At 42.0% G+C, this 21,268-nt stretch overlaps 1 protein-coding gene across 1 annotated transcript in view; it reads right to left on the bottom strand.

The window, feature by feature from the left end:
• Positions 1-8,224: 8,224 nt before the first annotated feature.
• TNKS (tankyrase) overlaps positions 8,225-21,268 on the bottom strand; it is a 206,256-nt gene continuing 193,212 nt past the window's right edge. The window contains 5 exon segments of the mRNA XM_074272527.1: positions 8,225-8,415; positions 10,963-11,119; positions 11,980-12,166; positions 16,777-16,882; positions 18,246-18,320. Of these exon segments, the coding sequence (XP_074128628.1) occupies positions 8,329-8,415; positions 10,963-11,119; positions 11,980-12,166; positions 16,777-16,882; positions 18,246-18,320 (612 nt within the window). The 3' untranslated portion in view covers positions 8,225-8,328.

Raw genomic sequence — 21,268 nt, forward strand, 5'->3', positions numbered from 1 at the left:
TGGGGCTTAGGGCCTGAAGATCCATTTTTGAATCCTAGCTCTATCACTGCTTGTAAGCCAGCCTCAGTTTCCCCCTTGAGAAAATGGTTTGGACCCTTTGGTTCCTCAATCATCAGAGCAGAGATAGCAACATTTCCACTATTTATCCTACCAGGCTCGAGAATGTTCAGGAGATGAGGTAGGTAAGGTGCTTTGTTAACTACTTATTTCTGCAGGGAATAGACAAGATTCTGTGTCCTTCTTCCCCCCCCCCCCAATAGAATTAAGTGACTTGTTCAGGGTCATATAATATCTGAGACTGGATTGGAACCTATCTTCTTGATGCTAAGCCTGGGACTCTAGCTGAATAACCAGTTGTTTATGAATTATATGTATAAGGCATTTTCACTGAATTCTTTGGCACTGAAAATGCCCTTAAAATATTTTATTTCTAACACCACGATTTCCAGTGATTACTCCGCATTAGCCCAAAGGGAATTTTTTGCAAACTGAGTAGAAGCCAAGCTGAATGAATTCACATATTGAGTATGTCTGCAACATGTCTCATTCAAAACCTAGAGTCCAGGCCAGTTCTCACTTCTAAGGTAGGGGATGCTCCAATGTCAATTCTCTGCATTCACTAACAATTAGCTGTTGCATCTATCTCATTTCCAAAGTTTTTCTAATTCTGCTCACTTCACTGCTTCCATGTCTTTTCAAGTTTTACTGAATTTTTCATATTCATTTAATACTTAATCATCCAATTTGCTTAACATTTAGAAAATATTGGGCCCTGCTCAGAACTGAGGATATATTTTCCATTCCATTCACAAACATCAATTTGTCAAATGGTGGGACAGCCACATCCCCTTTAGTTATTTAGGCTAGCTCTACTCTTGAGTCAATGCATAGTGTTGGAATCTTCCTTACCTCAGTTTCCTCAACTGTAACATGGGAATAACAACAGTTTTTACCTCCCAGCATTGTTGAGGGGTGACTAATACGTAAAGCTCTTTGTGGAAAAGAAACAGGTAAAGCTTTATTCTTAAAGCATATCTGATTGCTAGCTATTGTTACTCTTTCATGAAGCCAGGTTTCTGTTCTTAGTTAGCATTCAGGTCCAGTTTCCTTCCAGGGTACAGTCCACATCATCCCTCTGGAGGCTCAGAAGAAAATTTTTCTTGCTTCAAATCCAAGGCTTTTATATAGGACATACTCATATGGCACAACACAGGACTTGCGGGGGGCGGGGGGGGAGGAGATACCTCTGAAACTCCATCGAAACCGAACCTTTATAAACAAGAGACCCCCAGAGAAAGGAGAGCCCTTCCTCCAGATTACCCAGCTAGCTGAGCTGAGCCTTAGATACTGCTCTCCAACTCCAAACCCAGAGTTAGTAAAGGTCCCGCTCTACCCTGGTTTTGTGTCTCCTTGGTGCTCAGTCCAGCTGAGACTACTGTGTGGTAAAGGCCAGGCCATTTTGTATGGTCTGGAAAGCGATTTTAGCAAAGAAGAAATTCAGCTGCAGGACTTTTTGATGCTCTGGCAGACTCTCAAATCACTATGAAGTTGGAGCATTTCACGGGATTTAACTTCAGTGGTGGTTTTCTATGAGCCCATAATTGTAACTAGAGATTGTAGGGAGCATCTTTTCAAAACAATACATTCTCCAGTGGAGGACACCATTTGCTTTGTACAGTGAAGGGCTCCTGCCTTACCTGGTGCCTGGGCTTGGTCACTCGGGAACCACCTAGTAGCAAGTGACATTCCTCCTGCAATGTGGATACACTGGCACCATAAAAATGATTTATTAGATGAATAAATTATTAATATTATAATAAAATTGCTAATGTATATTGAAAAATATTAACTAAAAGCCTGTCAAAGAGGAAAAAACATTCTATTCAATTGGTGTATAGAAATTAGATCCAGTTCAAATCATTTTTAAAAAAGTGCCTGAACGCTATTGCTAGATGCTGGGGCAACACAAATTTTAAAAAATGATAGTCCCTCAGGGACCTCCAAGTCTATTGGGGTGGATATGGCTCAGACTTAAACAAGGAAAACAATATTTAAGAAATCAAGAAAAGAGCCAGTCACAAGTGCTAGGAAGGAATGAGACAACTGAAGAGGGTTTCAAGGAGAAGGCCCTTGCTTAGTAGGAAAGGAAGGGAAGAGAATGTGGAATAGGGGATGGGATCTGTGTGAACTGAGCCAGGCATCTTGCAGACACAAGGGTGTAATGATTTTTTGGGCCTTGGTGTATGAGAAAGGGAGTTAGGAGCAACAAGGCTAGGAAGACAGGATCAAAGCAGTCCAGGGCACAACTACTCTGCTTTTAGGGTAGGTTCAGCTGGATGCCTTGATGCTGGCAGCCCAGGACATATTGGACTCTTTATCAAAGTCCCAGGCCACAAGGCGGAGGGGGCCGGTGGCTCCCTTCCCATCTGATCTCTCCTACCATAGCAGGCGCCATTCTCAGTCTAAAGGATTTCTCTAAATGGACGCCTCTGTCCTTTGTACCTGGTTCAGGACACCCCCTCCCCCAGATAAAAATGAACTGCCAATAGCCATCTCCTTCTCACAAGCTTACACTGAGTGGACGACGACCAGCAGGATCCAGTGAGAACTGGAAGCCCCACTGGAGGTCCCTGCTTTGCAACCACATCTGCATTGCTCCCCCCTCCCCCCGTACCCAGCACTTAGCACACGCACCAGAGCTGCTTCAAAAATGTCTTTATTGGTTATTAAATGATAACAAGTACTGCAGGTTAGACATAAAGCCAAAGCAGTTACAAGTTAAAATCAACACGACCATGTCTGAATAGAAACCTGCCAGGCAGGGAGGTTACCTTGCGAGATAGCCTCTTACAGCAGGAAGAAAGGGGTTGGGGAGGAAACCAAAGAAAAGGTGGTCGCTACAGCAGCTCCACGGGACAAAAGACTTCGCAGGCCTGTGAAGCATTCCTCCGTGGCATGGCGGACAAGGGCCAACGGGTCAAAACCAAAACCACAAGGGAGTCACAGACAAGACTGAACACAAGACAACAAAACCCCCTGGCCGGGGCCTGGGCACATGACAAACACCAGCACAGAACACAACTCAAATTGACACTCCAGCCATGGCTGCTGCAGAGGAAAAGCCACTCTCTGCGAAAGCTGCTAACACACCACCTCTTCCTAGGAGTACATCATTTCGCTAAAAGTAAACAAGTACAAATATGGCCACCAAAAAGGGAACAAGGCGATAGCAGTGGGGTCTGAGGCAGGCAATGAGCACTCCTAAGGAGAGCGCAAAGGGACAGATGACTTCACGACAAACCCATTTAGGAAATCTCACGGCACTTTTCTAAAAACCCAGCTGTGGCTGCTGCCGATCCCCTGTCTTCTGAGCTGTTTTATGGCTGTGAATCAATCACTTCCTGGTTCTGGAAGAACCAAAATGACAGAGAACCCTGCATCATGTGTGGCAAGCAGCCTGCCACATTTTACCAAGGACAACTAGTATTTGAGTGAGAAATGGCATGAAAGACATGATCAGGATGGGCGCTTGTATCTGAGACAAGAGACAGCTGCGGGGCTGCACTGTAAGAGGAAAGGGGGCCTCTGTGGGAGCTGTCCCTGCACCCTTCTTCCCCACAGACAAAACCAAGGGCCCAGTCAAGTATTGGCCGTGTATGCTAATCAAGTCAGCTTCCAGAGCCTTGGCCTCAAAAGCAGGAGGCAGAAAGATGGATGTCTTTCCTGCAGATTGAGCCCAATCTTACTCTAAAACTACCTGAGGTACATGAGAAGAATCTTGCCTTTGGTCTTATGGTCCTTTATCTATACAGGCTTTTGAATCAGGAAAAGGACCCTGGCACCACCCTTGATCTTGGGAAGATGGCCCCAAAACCCAAAACATTTGGAGCCCAACCAAAGTATGCTTCATGAATGACAAGGTTTAAACACCTGAATAGATCCTGTCTTCAAACTCTTTCCAACTTGGCCCTCACATGACTCTGCTGGCCCTAGCAACACCTAAATTCTGTCTTGCGACTTTCCCTTCCACTTCACTTGGGAACCTGTTTCAAATTGGCAAAGACAGTCCATTGAAGACTTCTATCCTACAGGGTTTCATGCCCCACAGTAGCCTCTTCAGGATGTTTTGGCCATTTTCCTAGCATTTTCTCAAACACTTAAATGCAGTTGATAACTGGGAGGCTTTAGTATATGGCAAGATAGAGAGGCAGATAACAAGTATAAGCCCCCCACCCCTACCCCCACCCCAGAAGGAAACGTGTTACCACAAAATGCCCAACTGGCATCTATCAGAAGTTGTGTAATTGGAATAGAATCTTCAATTTGGATAGGACCAGAGAGGTCCCCATCACACCTCCAAGTTATCCCTCAATATGACAGGGAATACACAATCTCACAGCCAGCTTTCTAGACAGCCGCAATCATAAGAGCTTCTTTCCACTTAATCTGGGCTAAAAACAACCTCCCTGGCATATCTACCAATTGGTACCCTTTCTACCTTCTGGAATGGACTCTGCACAACATATCTCCTCCCTCTTTCCCATGATTCCTCTTTTAATATTGAAAGATAGCGGTCATATTCAACTTGTAAAGGTTTCCACATTGTTCCTTCTGAGTGAATGGGAGGCGCAACAAACTATATGGTGAAGGGAGATAATGAACTATTGCTTATTTCACAATCCAGTTTCTCATACTAAAGAAAACAGGCCCAGTGAGGGCATCCATTGGTTTGTTAGGCCATAAAAAGTGGCTATTTTTGTAAGGTCAGACAGAATGGATAATTGGCACAAGAAGAAATCAGGGTGACAAGTTGATGTATGCCAGCAGAGGGAATACTCTCATGGATGGATTTATTTTCATCTCAATAGAGTACAGTGACAAAAGTTTCTGTCTAATCAAAGCTTTTACAGCTTTCAGAAATGAGCAAGAAACTCTCGACTTCTTCATTCGATGAAAATCTTGAGAGAAGTTCATTTTAAAAGGCTTGGGTATACCTTAAGTACCACACATTAATTTCACTCAAAATTTCATTCTGTTTCCTAATACTAGTACCAATGTGACATCTGTAAAATCTAACTACTGTTTTACAAAGTAAATTTATGAGGTAAATTCCAAGAGAGTTATTAGCCCAGACTGCTAAAAAGATTCTATTTTCACAGACTCTCTTTAACAAACAGCAAAGAAGGTAAGAAGTAGGAAGGTAGGGGTGGTTGGAGAGGACTGGGGTCTGGCTAGACTAGAGAAAAATGTTTAGAATAAATCACTAATGCTTTCAAAGACAGTTTACAGGAATCTTGACACTGAGGACCATGAAAATTACATACAAGGTGTGCACAGGATTCAAAGGAATGGGGAAATGAAATGTAATAGACAATGCTAAACACACTTTTCTATAGCAATGTAATGATGATGACACTAAATGGGATCTCAATTTTTGTCTTTCCTTCTTTTAGGCACTTTCTTTTTTGTTCCAATGCATAAAGTCATTCTGAGAGGGATAGAACTCTAAGATTTACCTTGGTTATTATGGAGTTAGAGTTGCTGATACTAAGCCCATTTATTTGTGGTTTCTGCACATGGTCTCTTGATCTAAGAAAACTCCCTAGGGTGGTTATTCTATTTTGCTTGCTTGAAGGTTAAATATCTGGAATTGTTTAATTTGAAGTAGCAGAATGTGAAGAGTTATGGTTGGTTTACTGTGATACACACTGACCTTCTGGCTAATCTGCAGCTGAGTCCAGGGGCAGGGCTAACATGGCAATCACCTAATTGTGGCTGTAGGGTATCCACAAGAGTAGGAATGAGAACAATATCCTTTTTCTGGTTCTAGGGGAAAGAAAGTGGGAAGGTGAGCAGAGCCAAAGGAGAATGCAGAAGAGGAGCAAAGGATGTAGGAGTCTGAGCAAAAGGAGAAATATCCATGCTAAGGAATGCCAACTCTCAGATCCACCAGTGTCAGGCTCTAGAAGCACAACAGTTTTGTGTTTTCTGTCAATATTTTCTATGTGGCTGAGAAGGCAAACTGATGCAAGTTTCAAAAAGATCATAGAGGTTTTGGCCAATCTGCCCTTGCAGCACAGTAATCTCATGTACTTCATCAACCCCAGAATCCTTTCCTGTTCCTACTTTCTGCAGGAAACTGCAGTCTCAAACTATCATCACACAAGAGCTAGTTCAAGTCATCTTCCTGCATGTACCTTCCCCTCTTCTCATCACTTCAGATGCTTGAGGCTAGACACACTTCCTTTTTCTAAGGAGCTAGTCCAAATTTAGTACTCCTAATAATCTTGTAGGCACTGGGGAAACCAGACACAGACTCAGAGTTTGGCTTTCTTCTGGAATCCGTTCCTATGGACACTATGCTAAGGAACCTTGTTGCTTCACTGAGGTCTAGAGCTATATTTAACATGGAGAACTACACCTACATAGGGAGGGTAGGGAATGGGCACTTCTCACAATAAGGGAAAACTACTATGAACAAATGAATTTCCTCTCATTTGTTGAACATTCATATCAGAAACCTGAAAATGAAGGTCAAACTTTTACATATGTAGCTACTGGGACTTTCATGCTATAGGCCCAGAATAGCCAAGATCCAACTACTTCCCCACATGAAGTCTCTTTAGAGGAAGCTGACCTAACGCACTCTCCTGATGACACACCTGGAGGCCCCAAAACCCAGGTAGGACTAGCTGCTCAGGGTAGCTAGCAGGGGCTCAAACTGCAAAGTGTCCAAAAAAGAAACTTAGGTATTTTGTTTCCAACCTTTTGGGGCTGAGACCCAGCTTAGGCTGCTTTTAGATGACTATCAGGGGAATTTACTATTAGGATCTTAAAAAAAAAAAAAAAAAAGACTTTGCTTTAGACAACTACTCTAGCATTCTCATTCAAGGTTGGCCATTCCTGCTTCAGGGTCAATGAAGTCATGGGCAAACACAAGACGAGGGAGGGACAATTTAACTTTAAATCAAATGCCAGAGGGTTCCAGAAGAAGCTGAAGGGTCTCTTATCTTCCCCACCTCAAGACTCTGACCCATGGATTGAAAAGCTGAGCCAAGCCAATACTATCTCATACCAGTGACATCTCCACTAAGTATACTTATGAAATGTTTAAGGAAGGATTGAGTTATTCACACTTTTGATTAAGAAAATATCGGGGACATTCAAAACCAACTAAACAAATGAATTGAGATGAAACTGAGATGAACCCCAAACTTAAGGGCAAAAAATAGGGAGGGAAACCTGCCTTGCCTCACATGCTCACACTCGCCCAATCCTCCCAAAAAGAGCCTTTCACAGCTGAAAGGCTTTTCCTCCACTTGGCATTTCATTTCTTCTTTGTCCCTTGATTAAGAAGGGTATACCTTCAGCACAAGGTAAAGTATTACATCCCTTCCTGTTAATGCAGATACCTTATCAGCTACTCTGTTGATTGCCTATATGGACTTACTTTTGGCAAGAAGGCCTCTGCCTCTGAAAACCCTGGCATGCCTCAGACCCTGTCACCTCCGGTGCGCTTTACTCTACTGATAGCCACTCCCCTTCCTGGATCAAACTCAGTGAGGACACACTGGCACTTTGAACAGCAGGGGAAAATTACCTGCTTTTCACTAGCCCTTGGGCGGCTGTAAACTTATGTCAGGCTCATGAAGTCCTAGATATTTTGGTACCCTTCCCTTGAAAAACAGACCAGATTGAAAAGTAAAAGCTCATTTTGTTCTTTACAGCAAAGCATTCTATGCCAAGCACAAACATAAAAACAAAAACCAGAGAAGAATCGGACCCAAACCCTTCTTGGTAAGAATACAAGTTTGCTTTGCATTGCTGAGGATTTTAGTCGTTTGGACTGTGCAAAATATTCTCAAGAAGGTCCTGGCTCATTTTCAAATATTATTCCCCCCATCCACCCCCAAAAAATAAATAGCTGATTATGCATCTCTAAAAATGTGTGGTCCATGGGCTTGGGCTTCATGTAGTTTGTATGCAAATGAAACAGCCCGAGCAGGTACGTCTGAAGTTTTGACCTTGAGAACACCACCGCTTGTAGTGTCCCTCAGTCTAGACCCAAGCAATCTTGTTCTCTATTGACCTGGCTACATGCAGGGAGGATGAACCTGCCTGAGCCAGGGGAAAAGGCCGCCCTGGTCAATGTTTCCATAAAGGGACCAGTTAGTTTGACCAGAGCCATCACTAGAGCAATGCTTTAGAAAAGACAAACAGCTGGTTTCTAGGCTGTCAGGATTTTTATAGGGTGTCTTGGTTTTGGGAAACAATCACATGTAATCCAGTCTCAGGTTTAAGTCCCATCTGGCTTCAGCCCGGGCTTTCCTAGGTCTTCTGTTCTGCTGTTGTTGCTGTCTGGGCAGGGGCATCAGGCTTCATGATCTGGTATGTGATGAGATATTCTGGATACGCCTAAGGAGGAACATAGATGCATCAAGGATATGTGGCTGACACCTTGGTAAGGACTGTACTCTCAGAGGAGGCAAACTATAAAGGTTTTTTGAGGATCACAAGTCTCATGGACATATCTGTACAAACCAGGATGGCGAAGCAATATAGTCTTAGCTAATAGCTAAAGTTAAAGTTGGCTATCTATTTTGAGGATCATTACTGATTAATCCTCATTTTGTTAGGCTGCCTTTACTTGTTATCAGTAGACCAGATGCTCTAATGCTCTAGACTGGACTTTAATGGAAGAAATAGAGGAAAACCTATAGAGCTGGATGAGGGTGTAAAATTTCATTAGAACCAATTACCCAAGGATGGCAGTTACTTTAGATCATGGGCCATTTTAAGTATTTCCAAATTCTCCATTCCCCACCAAATAAGAAGGCAAAACCCTCCAAATCTATTATGTACAATCATAAAAAAAAATCCGCTCATTAAATAAATTGCTTTAATCTGCACCTAGAATCCATCAGTTCTGTCTCTGGAAGTGGATAGTACTTTTCATCATGTAGTTCTTTGGAACTATTTTGGATCACTGTATCAATCAGAGCAGCTAAAAAAGTTGATCATTTTTAAAATCTTGCTGTTAGTTTGTATAATGTTCTCCTGGCTCTGTTCACTTCCCTTTGTATCAGTGCACATAAGTCTTCCAAGCTTTTCTGAAATCATACCTCTTTCATTGTTTCTTATAACATAATAGTATTCTATAATAGTCATATGTCACAATTTGTGCAACAATTTCCCAATAGATGGGCAACCAATAACTTGCCACCACAAAAAGACTGCCAGAAATGTTCCCTAAGGTATCCCTGGGCCAAAGGATATGCAGAGTTTTAAGAGCATGGCTACATCTCTAAGAAAGAATTATCACCTACTTCTTCATCAGCCACTCACTCAGCCTCCTATAATCTAATTTCTACCTTCCCCATGCCAATTCCAAAAACTTTTCCATCCAGTCCTCATCTTTCTTCTATTGGTTCTTCCTTAGCTTCCCTGACAGGCCATTTTTATGTTTTGGCCTATTTCTTTGGAAGCTCCTCCTTTGCCCGACTTGGCTGTTTTTGTTTTTCTAATTTCTCACCCTTAAGTTTGAGAACAGTTGCTAAGCCCAATTTTCTTTATCTTTTATTCCTATCGTTTCAATGATTACCTCCCTACTGCCACCCATCCTCTAAAGTCAAGTTCAGATAAAACCTTATTCATAAAGCTTTGCCAAATTCCCCTTGGGAAGTGAGCTTTTCTTTAGCCATGTTGCCCTTCTAGTACTTTTTACTTTCTGTAGACACTCAATATCTTCACAGGCCAATTTATGTAATACTCATCTGTGGATAACTTTATTAGGTTGGGAGTAAACTCCTTGAGGGCAAGGCTTTTGTCATTTTTCTTTTTTCTCTCTCTCCAGGCATACCGTGTCCTGGAACAATAGGGTTAAAAGAGACACACTTCATGAATCTTTGTGGAATGAATAAATCTTTCAAGACTTGCAGGATCCACATAATTTACTCAAATGGAAAGCTCAGGCAGGTAGAGCTACACTGAACCTATTCCAAAACAAAAATAGAATACGTTTTTGGAAAACTTCCACCAGAGGAAATTTTATCATACTTCTTTGTAACTCATTTCAGTGTTGAATTCTTGGCATCAGAAAACTCTTCTTGGAGGTCCCCTAAATTCTTCAGGTTAAAATCAAGCTCAATTTCTCAGCCTGTCCTCAGCAGACAATTCTTGAAGAAAGAAGGGTCCTGACCTGTACAGCCCATAGTGTAGATTTTTCTCTGCGCTTCCTCTTCATAGGGTTCAAGACTCCAGCATGATCTTTAGCTGGAATTTTGCCAGACACAAAGTCTCTGTAGGTGCTTAGGATTGGTGCCCAATGAATCAACTTTTCCTTTCCCTCCTGCCTTCCTTTAGAAGGCTTTGAGCAGAAGCTTCCTCTTTATGCTGTGAATTTTCATTCTTTGATATTTACAACATAAACTCAGACCTATTCTGACTTTCCAAAAGACTGGATGGACAGATATTCAACAAATCTCAACCCTTACTCTGGCTTCTGCTAACCTATCTTCACAGAGTTGTTCTAGCCTCCTGTGAGAGCAGAAGTCTCCACTTCTCAATGCTACCACAGATCATTTGATCTCTCTTCAGCCTACACAGACAATACCCTAAAACACTAGTGACCTCCAAGAGCTCTTCAGCTATCTTTTCTTCATGCCTCTGCCTGGCAGACTGTTGTATTGAAAAGAGGGCTGGCCATGGCATCAGGAAGTTCTAGTTTCTAGTCCTTCCTCTGTGATCTTGGGCTGTCAAGACACTGTCTTTCTCCAGAGAGCTGACCTCTACTGTATTATGACTTCCTCTGGCAGGATGAAGCCTGGGGGCGTCTTCTCTGGAGAATGCTTCTATAAGTGTATAAAACTGAACACATACATTTACAGAGAAAACTAAGTTCCCCAGTCCAGTCCTGTGGTAAGGTCAAACCATTTGTTTGTGTCTACGTTGTGCCCAACATACCTGTTCCCCTCTGTAGATCACATACTCTGCATATGCAAGACCATTGACACTAGGTCTACCAATAACAGAGTGATGGCCAGGGGGTGCATGGGCCATTTTCATGGTGCTGAACTGGAGAAAGGACTTCCCAAGAGTCACTCGACAGAAAAGCATTTGTCTATGGAAAAGAAGAATAAAATATTGTTTCATCATTTAGTTTTATCAAGGAGGCAGACGGTGGCACCATGGACGCAACACTGGGTTTTGTTCAAATCTGGTCTCAGACACTGCCCAGCTATGTGGCCCTAGGTGAGTTACTTGGCTTGTTTTGACTGCTCAACTACCAAAGTGAATCAGAACAGCACTGACAATAGAGAGCTGTTTTGAGGATTTAATGAGATCATATTTGTAAATAACCCTGTCACATGGTAGGTGCTCTATCAATGCTCCTTCCCTTCCCTTTTCACAAGACCCTCCATCTTTTGACTCTCAGGCATTTCCTTTGGCTGTCCTCCATGCCTAGAACTCCGTCTCCTTACCTCTACACCTCCTAGCTTCTCTGGATTCTTTTGGAGCCTTTTCTGGCCCATAAATGCCAGTGCCTTCCCTCTCTTGATTATCTCCAATTGATTCTGTTTCTATCTTGTCTGCACAAAGCTGTTTGCATGCTGTCTCTTCCATTAGACTGAGCGCTCCTTGAGGGCAGGGACTGTCTTCTGCTTTTTTTGTACCTTTAGTATTGGCACACATTAGGTTCTTAATATTAGCTGACTGAATGGTTGGAGAGACACTGACTGAGGGTTGGATGTCTGGCAACGTGCCCAGGGCTGGACAGTGTCAGAAATGAGATCTGGGCTCTCTGCTGCCTCTAAGTCCCATGCACAACCTCCTCCTTCCCCTCCCCTGCTCCCCCAGTTTGTGACATCTTCTCTGAAGAAGATGTCCCCGCTTCCCCTTCCTTGTTCAGTACCTGCAGTGGCTGCAGAGCTTTTCAGAAAAATCACTGACCCTTGGATAGCAATGACATCAGATGCTCACCTGTGACAGATGTAACAGGACCTGTCTTTGTGTGTGGGGCAGCCAGTACCACCTCCAATTCCATAAACATACTGGTTACTTTTAGAAGAATTCTCTGCAAAATAAATCCCGGCACCAAACATGCCCCCTATATATGCATGTCTCTCATCGAATCCTTTGTGAATAATGGCATTAATGAAAGGAGAGCCTAGGACAGAGGGAGACAAAAAGAACTTTTGTGAGCCTTGATGTTTATATAATATTTGGGCTGTGTGGTCTTACATACCTGGTGTGCAGCAGGCTTACCTGCTAAGACGTTCTGTTAGTGGAGATTATAACTCTGGGAGAAAATCTCATCCCATCAAGGACTTTTTGAGGCTTGACAAAGAAAGCTGTTATACAGATTTCACAAAACTTAAAACCCATCTCTCATACATCTGAGAGTGCATTTTCCCAAAATAATTTGACTGTCAATCTGGTTATATTCAAATAGAGATCATTGCAACCCATTCTTTTTCATTTCTTAATCTAAAACCATAGTTCAATATGCCTACTACCTTCTCATTGTAGAAACGGTATGTACTGGTTTGGTTTGGAAGATCTTATCTAATTCTTTGTAGACCATTAGAGGTAAATATTTTCAGTGATCTTTGTTGACTGATTTCCAGAGGTTCATGTAAGGTGTAGTGACTACCAAGCATACCATTCAATATTGTTTCCTTTGGGGAGATGATGGAACCACTTCAAATAGCTACATCATTGTCCCCTCAGGAATGCAAATTTCTTGAAAGATATAATTACTGACAAAATTTTGTTCAACTGCTAGTTGTTTAATAATAACAAGTTAGGTATATATGTGGAGACCTGAATCTGGGAAAGGTGTTGAAAAAAATATAAAGCCCTCCCTCCCTTTGGCTTGATTGAAATTCGAAGAAAACACACACACACACACACACACACACACTTCTCTCTCTCTTCCTCTTCCTCTCCTCTCCCTCGCCTTCTCTCTCTCTCTCTCTCTCTCTCTCTCTCTCTCTCTCTCTCTCTCTCTCTCTCTCTCTCTCTCTCTCTCTCTCTCTCTCTCTCTCTCTCCCTCCCTCCCTCCCTCCCTCCCTCCCTCTCTCCCTCCCTCCCTCTTTCTCTTCCTCTCCCTTTCCCTCGTCTCTGTCTCTCTCTCTCTTTTTCTCAATCTTTCTCTTATTCTCTTCCAGTTCAGGGTAGCAAAGAAAGATAGAGAGGTCTGTGGACAATGGGAACAAGGCCTAGCCTGGGTCTGCATGCATATATCATGCAGATGATTCTAGTGCTAGGAAAAGTGTATACATATCAGAGCAATAAGAGGACTCAGATTCACCACAAAGGATCTACACATTGGTATAATGTGAAAGAACAGATATCAACTCCAATTTACAGACAGCTCATTTCCCAGGTCTAGATCCCAGATTCAAGGTAGACTAAGGAAGAGATCTTTACTGAGTGGCATTCCAAGGTAAGGAATAGTCTTTGGTCCTAGATTATGTCTTGAGCAAGCCAAGAAGCAGCAATAGTCATGTGACCTTAGGAGAGGGATAGAGACTCATTTCCCAGTTCTAGCCCAATCTAAAGCTTCCAGTCCAAATGGAAAACTGCAATTTTGTCACTTTGGTTGAAAGTGACTGAACTACAAATAGGGCAAGTCCACAAACCTATTCTCAAACCTTGCTGAATTCAAGACCAAAGGGATAGTGATCTGACTGTATGCTAGATCACATCATTCTGGGAACCCTGAAAGCTTACAGATCCCCATTCTGAGTTATGACTAAAATCCTGGAATAACACAATACTTAACACCCCCAAGAAAGCAGCAGCAGTAGAATTAGCCCAGCTATTTCCCTCCAGAAGTATGAAGAACCAAATCTTGATATAAAGTCTCAAGTCAGGAAATAGGCTGGAAGAGCACCGAAGAACAAAACAAAACAGAACACCTTTATGCCCAAAGGAAGAGAAGACTTTAAAACATCTGTAATAAGAGCCTAACACTACTACTAACTTGGCATTTTTCACAACTTGGCCACAGTTTCAACTACAATCCCCAGAAGAGATGAAGCACAATTTTTTTTAAAGAGAGACAACATTTTTGAATAATGAAATAAGAGCACAAGCCAATTAAAAATTCCAAACAAATATGAGTGAAGGAAGAAAGAATTGGAAAGGAATATAATAGTATGTTCCAAGATAAAACTGTTCAAAAGTAAAATTTCCTGAAAATTAGAACAGACCAAACATAACCAATGACTTCATGAGACCACAAAAATGATTAAAACAGAGTCAAAATATTGAGGAAAATAGAAGAAAAGATAAGGTATCTCACGGCAAACAAAACAAAACAAAACAAAAAAACAACTGATATGGAAAACAGAATGAATAGCAATAATTTTTAAAAATCAATCATTCAATATTTATTGAATCTTACTGTGTGCCAGGCACTTTGCTAAGTGCTAAAGATACAATAAGAGGAAAAAGATATATATATATCTCACTGACTTTATAATCACTGGACTACCTGAATTCAATAACTTAACCAAAACAATAGTCAAGATACATCATTTTTCAAGAAATGATCAAAGAAAACTGCCCAAATCTTTATAACTAAGGTGAGAAAAAAGCAGAAATAAAACCCACTGGTTATTTGACACAAAAAAACCTAAAATAAAACTCCCAGGAATATTGTAATCTAAATCTAGAGCTTTCAGGTCAAAGAAAAAAAATTGTGCTTGCATCTAGCAAGAATTCAAGTATTATGCCCAAAGGGCTATAAAACTCTGCATACCCTTTCATCCAGCAGTGTCACTACTGGGTCTGCATCCCAAAGAAATCATAAAAAGAGGGAAAAGGACTCACATTTGTAGAAGCTGTCTTTGTGGTGGCAAAGAATTGGAAGTTGAGGGACTGTCCATCATTCAGGGACTAATAGTAACAAGATTATGTGAAGATCAACTAAGATAGACTTAGCTCTTCTCAATAATTCGATGATCCAAGATAACAATGCTAGTAGAAGTATACTATTTTCACCTTTCTTATTTTTTCCTCATGGTTTTTCCCTTTTGTTGATTTTTCTCTCACAATATGACTAATATAAAAATAGGGTTAAAATGACTGCACATGTATAACCTCTATCAGATTGCTTGGTGTTTTGGTGAATGGGGAAATAAGGAAGGAAAGGGGAAAAAGAAACATGAGGTACATCCATCCATCCATTTATCTAATATATGTATGCATGCCTGCATATAATTGAACAAATTAAATTTGTTTTGTTTGACAATATATATTTGTAAAACAATTTTGTGGATGGAGCTCTTTCTTTGTCAAAGGAGGGAATGGGGACTGGATGGGAGGGAAAGAAATTGTTTTTTTGCTGATTGAAAAAAAATAAGTTTTAAAAGAGAAAAATCATTCCTTGTAAAAGCTAAAGTGCTCCAGACACTTCTATTTGTGAATAACTTTGTGCTGATCATATCAAGCTCCAGATTGATTGCTATTCAAAACAAATCAGACTAACAACATTACAAGACTAGCGGTTTATAATCAGTAAATCAGAGTATATGGTTTATTAAGGATGAATGAGTCTGTGAGTGTACTTTTCTTGGGCATGTACTACAGAAGGCCAATGGGCTGAGCCTAGAAGAGCTCATAAAGAAGAAAGTTGGTTGGACTACACTTGGAAAACTGCCCAGACCTTTAAATAAACCAAGACGCTTTCTGGAACACCCATATTTTCCCAGTTACACTACTGCGTGGAATGCTAATATCTCTGAAGAATCTGAAAGGAAATAGCAAAGCAAATAGTTCAAAGACTGAGGCATGAAGTGAAGGCATGAAGATTTTACCAAGACCCTGCAAGACCAGAAAAGTTGGTAGTTGCTATCGTGCAAAAAAGAATGAGATATGAAGAAATGACAGTACATGCATTAGCTTGGGATACCAGGACCTAGAGAAAGGTCTGCAGTATGACGACTATTTTCTCTAGATAAGAATCAGGATATCGAGTGAAGATGATGAATGAGTTGCCAACTATATCAGTGGCAAGAGGGCCTTTGTCCAGAAGCTTCTGCCTCCATCAGCATATGTGACATGATGTGAATGGTCTGGTTAAAGTCAAGATAAGCTTGGATGAATTCTCAGCTCAGACACTAGCTAAGGGACCTTAACAAATCACAATGTCTTTGGGCCTCAGTTTTTTTACTTAGCAAAAAAGTGGGAGCAGCTTCTATGGCTCTAAGGTTTCCTTTGTTACTGAATCTAAAATATTTATGGGGCTTAGGAAATCCCTGATTAAAAAAAAATATGAAAATAAAAAAAAAGAAAATTGAAACGAAGCACAAATCATTAGTTTCTGTGTAGAAAATGAACAGAACTACAATGTACAATACTGTATATTTAATGATGTTTATTTAGATCAGGGTTCATAACCTGGGGTTTGTGAGCTTGTTTCTTAACTTGTTTCACAATTAACTACGTTTAAGAGAATTGTCTCTTTGTGACCCTTTCTCTTAGGCATTTACAAACAGTTTTAAGAAGGGTCCACCCACAGGTTTCACCAGAGACTCACAAAGGATGAACTCTTGGTTTCTGTGCTGCTGTCATAAAGCCTGATTTCCTAAATGGATCAACGAGATCCAGTGAAGTGAACATTTGCTGGTGCCAGGGCTTTCCCATGACCTCTCACTGCCCTCTGTGGGCTCCCAAAATTTTGAACAGGCAGGAATCACACAGCTTCCCCACTCCAAACCCCTTGACCTTGGGGATCTGTCCGGCAGACAGGGTGGAAAGATTCCTCACCATGGAAAAGCATGCGTTCATTGTGATGGTTATGGTTCTCTTCTGACACCTCCTTCTGTCTGTGACAGAATCGTTCCCTTAATTTCTTGTTCACGACCTTCTGAATCTGCAGCAGTGAGACAATATCAGGCATGGACCATCAGTCAAGTATGTGTTCAAACTGACACTGTGAGACTGAGAAAGTGAAAGGATTAACCTAACATTTTTCTACTTAGTGGAATCATTTTCGTTCCAATAAAAGACATCTTTATGTCAAAATGTAACAGCACTCTGATTTTTGTAAGGTAGTGTGACCTAAGTCCTGGGAACTAAGTCCTACCACTGACACTTATTAGCTATATGACCAGTGGCAAGCCATAACTCCCCTATATATCTCAAGCAAATCCCTTGTCCTCCCCTACCATGAAGCTTTGTATGTTATGTTAGCTGGTGGAGAGAATACCCACACCTGGTCCTGCTCATGGCAGCTAATGCATGCCCAGTTCCCTCCCCAGGTCCTGCCCTCTGGCTTTTAGGATCTCATTCTGGAGACCCACCATGCCTCTGACAAGTTGCCCTCCCATGGGGCTTCTACAGCTCCAGGGAGGAGGGGGGGGAACCTGTCAAACGCCCTGTGGTCGGCAGTTCCTTGCCCTCTTGTACTGCTGGGCCAGGAAGCTTTTCCTCCCTCTGCCTCTGCTGGGTCGTGGTGACAGCACACCCTCCTTGCTTCAAGGACCTGCTCAGACTGTTACTGTAAGCGGCAGCAGACAGACACAGACAGACAGACAGACAAGAGAGGTCCTCCCAGCACCCTCCCCCAGCAGCAGCCAAGCTGGTCACAGTCGCTCTCCATGGTGCTAGGCTGGCCTACATTCAGCAGGCACCTCAGGCTTCTTACCAGGCTTGCCCCTGGAGACCTTCCTGCTTGGAAGGACCTGCCAGAAGCACAGACACTCCCCGACCAGGCAGCCGAGGAGGGGCAGAAGGATCTTAGTGAAGAAGGGAATGTGCTTTACAAAAGCTGTTTTTTCACCCAATGGGTGCACAATTTTTATGCACCTTCTATCTATTCATCCCTGTATAAACAAAGTAGGAAATTTGGACTCATGCTATAGATGAGAGGAAACCATAAGAGAGGACACATAACGAGAATCAGAATTCACATGGGAGCCTTGCCTGCCTAATCTCCTCAATCTATTACTTGTCATTATTGTTGGTACAAACCTGGGTGTGTGCCAGTGAGTGACACCCATGGATCCCTGCCAGTATCACCCTGTTGGTAAGCACTCATATTCTCAGAACACTTCCATCTCCTTCCAACCCTTGGTGAAATCCCTCCCAGTCACACTAGAGCCCGAGAGGAGGGAAAGGGAGGCCCTGTCTATTGTCAAATGGGGGCACTTGGCTCTAGGTAGTTCCAAGAGCAGGAAAACCTGTTTACAGCCCATGTGGAGTGCACCATCTAGTGCGACTTTTACCAAACTTACCCTAATGACGTTGTATCGGTTGAAGATACCTCCAGCATTACCTCCATCCCTGTGTTCTCTGATTGTACTCTGCATCTGTATAAAAGAATGAAATGGCCAAAGTAACAGCATCGCCAAAAGGACCAGTAATTCTAGGAGGCATCATGATAGGATTGTAGAGCTGTGTCAGATAAATGGGAGACCAGGCCAGCTGGTCACTTCTTATGTGCCAAAGCTTCAAGTGTGAAGATGTATTCCTGTACCACTTGGTCTCCTCTCATTCCTTTCAACATTTCACCTCTACCCTATTTTTTCCTGGGTGTTAAACATGATAAATATCACAAAAGCATTTGGATTCTTCTACAAATACTTTACTAAGTCTAGCAGTAAGGAATGAGGGAGTAAAGCAGTCATGAAGAGATACTTGAATTTTAAATATTGCTAACATTCTGCTGATATACTGTCATTAAAACTCCAAGGAGAAAGGCCAAATGGAGGAATAAAAATCACACTGCACCACAAGACTCTCCATCCATGTGGCTACTTTGTCATAGTTGGCATATTCCATTTTTTAATTTCAGAAAACAATTTCTTGGAAACGTCTTCTTTATTAGTCTGCTGTCATTTGTCACAAGTCAATGCCAGAAATGAAGCCACTGCTTCCATCTTTGTCCAGATCCCCTAGGTTTACTGCTCGCCACCTGATGGACTATTTATGACCCCATCTGTCAGGTGGCATACTCTTTGCTACATCACCTGTATAAAGTGTCTGTTTGTGAAAAACCACCTGCGAGGCACCTGTTTCTCCCATCCCTCTGTGGAATTCCTTGTTTTGTGGCTTGGTTCCACAGAAAGACTGGACACCTGTTAATGTGCAAAAAAAGAGCCAATGGGGTAGGGGATGTATTTACCATCAATCATCATTCTCTCTTTTCAGCCAGTGTGGGTGCCTGATGAAAATAGCTGGAAGCAATTTGGGGAGATGATGATGCCCTTGTTGGACTCCTTTGTGAATATTGCTTCCACAAATGGTCTGATTCGGAGTTTGCATCTGGTGATCTCATTTCAGGAGTGTCAACATATGGTGGAATTGCTGCATTACTATTCCTTGTGTAAACCACACCCTCTTACTCTTTCCCCCTTTCCCCCCCACCCCTGCCCCAGTCACATGCTGCTATTTTGGAGTTTGTAAATGTGCCACTCATGCGAAAGACTTTTACAATTCACTCTGAACTTGCCAGATTAAACACATGATGCAAAAGTTAGCACAGAATGCTGTTGGGTTGCTGGAACTTTTACAATTCTTTCAGAAGCACAAAGAGTATGGCTCAATTGAAGCACTCACAGTATTGATTTGTAAGAGGAAAGCAAGGGAAACACAAGTCCCCAGGATGCATTCGCCCTCAAGAATCAGGATTGTGCAGAAGCAGGACTGTTTCTATCTGGTGAATCCTGAGAACACCTAACACCTCCCTTCTTTCACATGCAGTGATTGTTTCCTGAGGCTGTGGAAGATATTCTTGATGTCATAAATGGATGCCAGAGGTCACAGGGCAGTGCAAAGTGTGCTGGATTTGGGGCAGGTTTTGTGTTCCAATCCTAACTCTGTCCTATACTAGTTGGGGTGACCCTGGACAAATCACTTACTTTCAGTAAGCATCAGTTCCCTTTTATATAAAATGAGGAGTTTCAATTAAATGAGCACTTGTGTCCCTTCTAGCTCTAAATTTATGCCCATTGGAGCGGTTACTCATTACCCGGGATCTTCTTGCTCTGCCGTTCTCCTCAAGGCTGTTTCTATCAGTGACCTCTTTCAGGTGAAGTGCTCTAAATTCTTCTTATTCATACAATCTCTCTTGTGGCTTTCACCTGTATTCTTCTCATCATCCCTAGTGCAGGTAATGTTCTTTTAAAAAATGCTATGGGTAGCTGGTATTTTTCTAGTTTTTTTTCTTGTTAGTTGAACCTAAGATGGTCTGATTCAGGTGTCCATGGCATTATTTGGGCAGGAAAGTAAGATTTCTTTATTAACATCCTTTCTAGTTGTTCTTCATTCCATTTTCTCAGCTTCTTTCTTCAGATGAAAAGTGGTACGTCCAAGAATCACTGCTCAGTACCAGAAACAATCTAGCTACTCCTAATGCCCTCAAAACAGAAGAGTAGACATACCTTATGCTCCTCACCACTACTACAAGAAAGTCCCTTTGAAATTACAACTGTTTCATCCTGAGATTTTACTCCATCCATTTATCTACCACTTAGTCCAAATCCCCAGCATCTACAAGCTCATCATTCCCTCTTCTTTGACGACTCCTTTCCTAATCTTAATATTATTATTACATGGATCCTAATCCTGTCTGTCTGTCTCTTCTCCCCAACCCCTTACACTGCCCTGGTCAGGATATCCTCTGATATGCATACTGGTATACAACTTGTCTTTCCACTCTCCAAACCATATTCCACAGGTCTGATCATGTCACTGTTTAACTCAACTTGGTATTTAAAGTCTTTCGCAACCTGGTTGGTGGCTCTTGACCACAGTTCAGACTGATTTTGTCTTGTTCCCTTATTGTGCTCTATTTCCTAACTACTCTGGCTCTCCAAACTTGCCATGGCATCCCTCATTTTTGTACTTTTCTCCATTCCCTTATCATTCTTCCCCTACTTTCAGAATATTGAAGGCTCCCTTCTAGCCATAGCTAGCCTACCATTTCTAGAGTTTGGATCCCATCAGAGTTCACATTCTCTCTTCATCCTCAAATTACCAGAGAAACCTGTGTGTTTATATGTTTTGCCCTTCCCTGTCCCCAGCAGGACACAGACTCTTTGAGGACAGGGATGGTTTTATTTCTGCCCAGTGCCTTAAAGGGCCTTGTCCATAGGAGGTGTGCTGCATTGATGTTGGACAAACTGAAATGACAAAAGACATATGGACAGACAGCAGTTTGTATGAAAAGGACCCATGTTTTATATAAGTCCAAGTTCACTGATTCAAGAAACTGTCCATGCCATGCTGTCCCTTGTTTGTAGACAGTGTATCTAAA

The sequence above is a fragment of the Sminthopsis crassicaudata genome, chromosome 6 (genome assembly GCF_048593235.1).
Source record: "Sminthopsis crassicaudata isolate SCR6 chromosome 6, ASM4859323v1, whole genome shotgun sequence".
Lineage (NCBI taxonomy): Eukaryota > Metazoa > Chordata > Mammalia > Dasyuromorphia > Dasyuridae > Sminthopsis > Sminthopsis crassicaudata.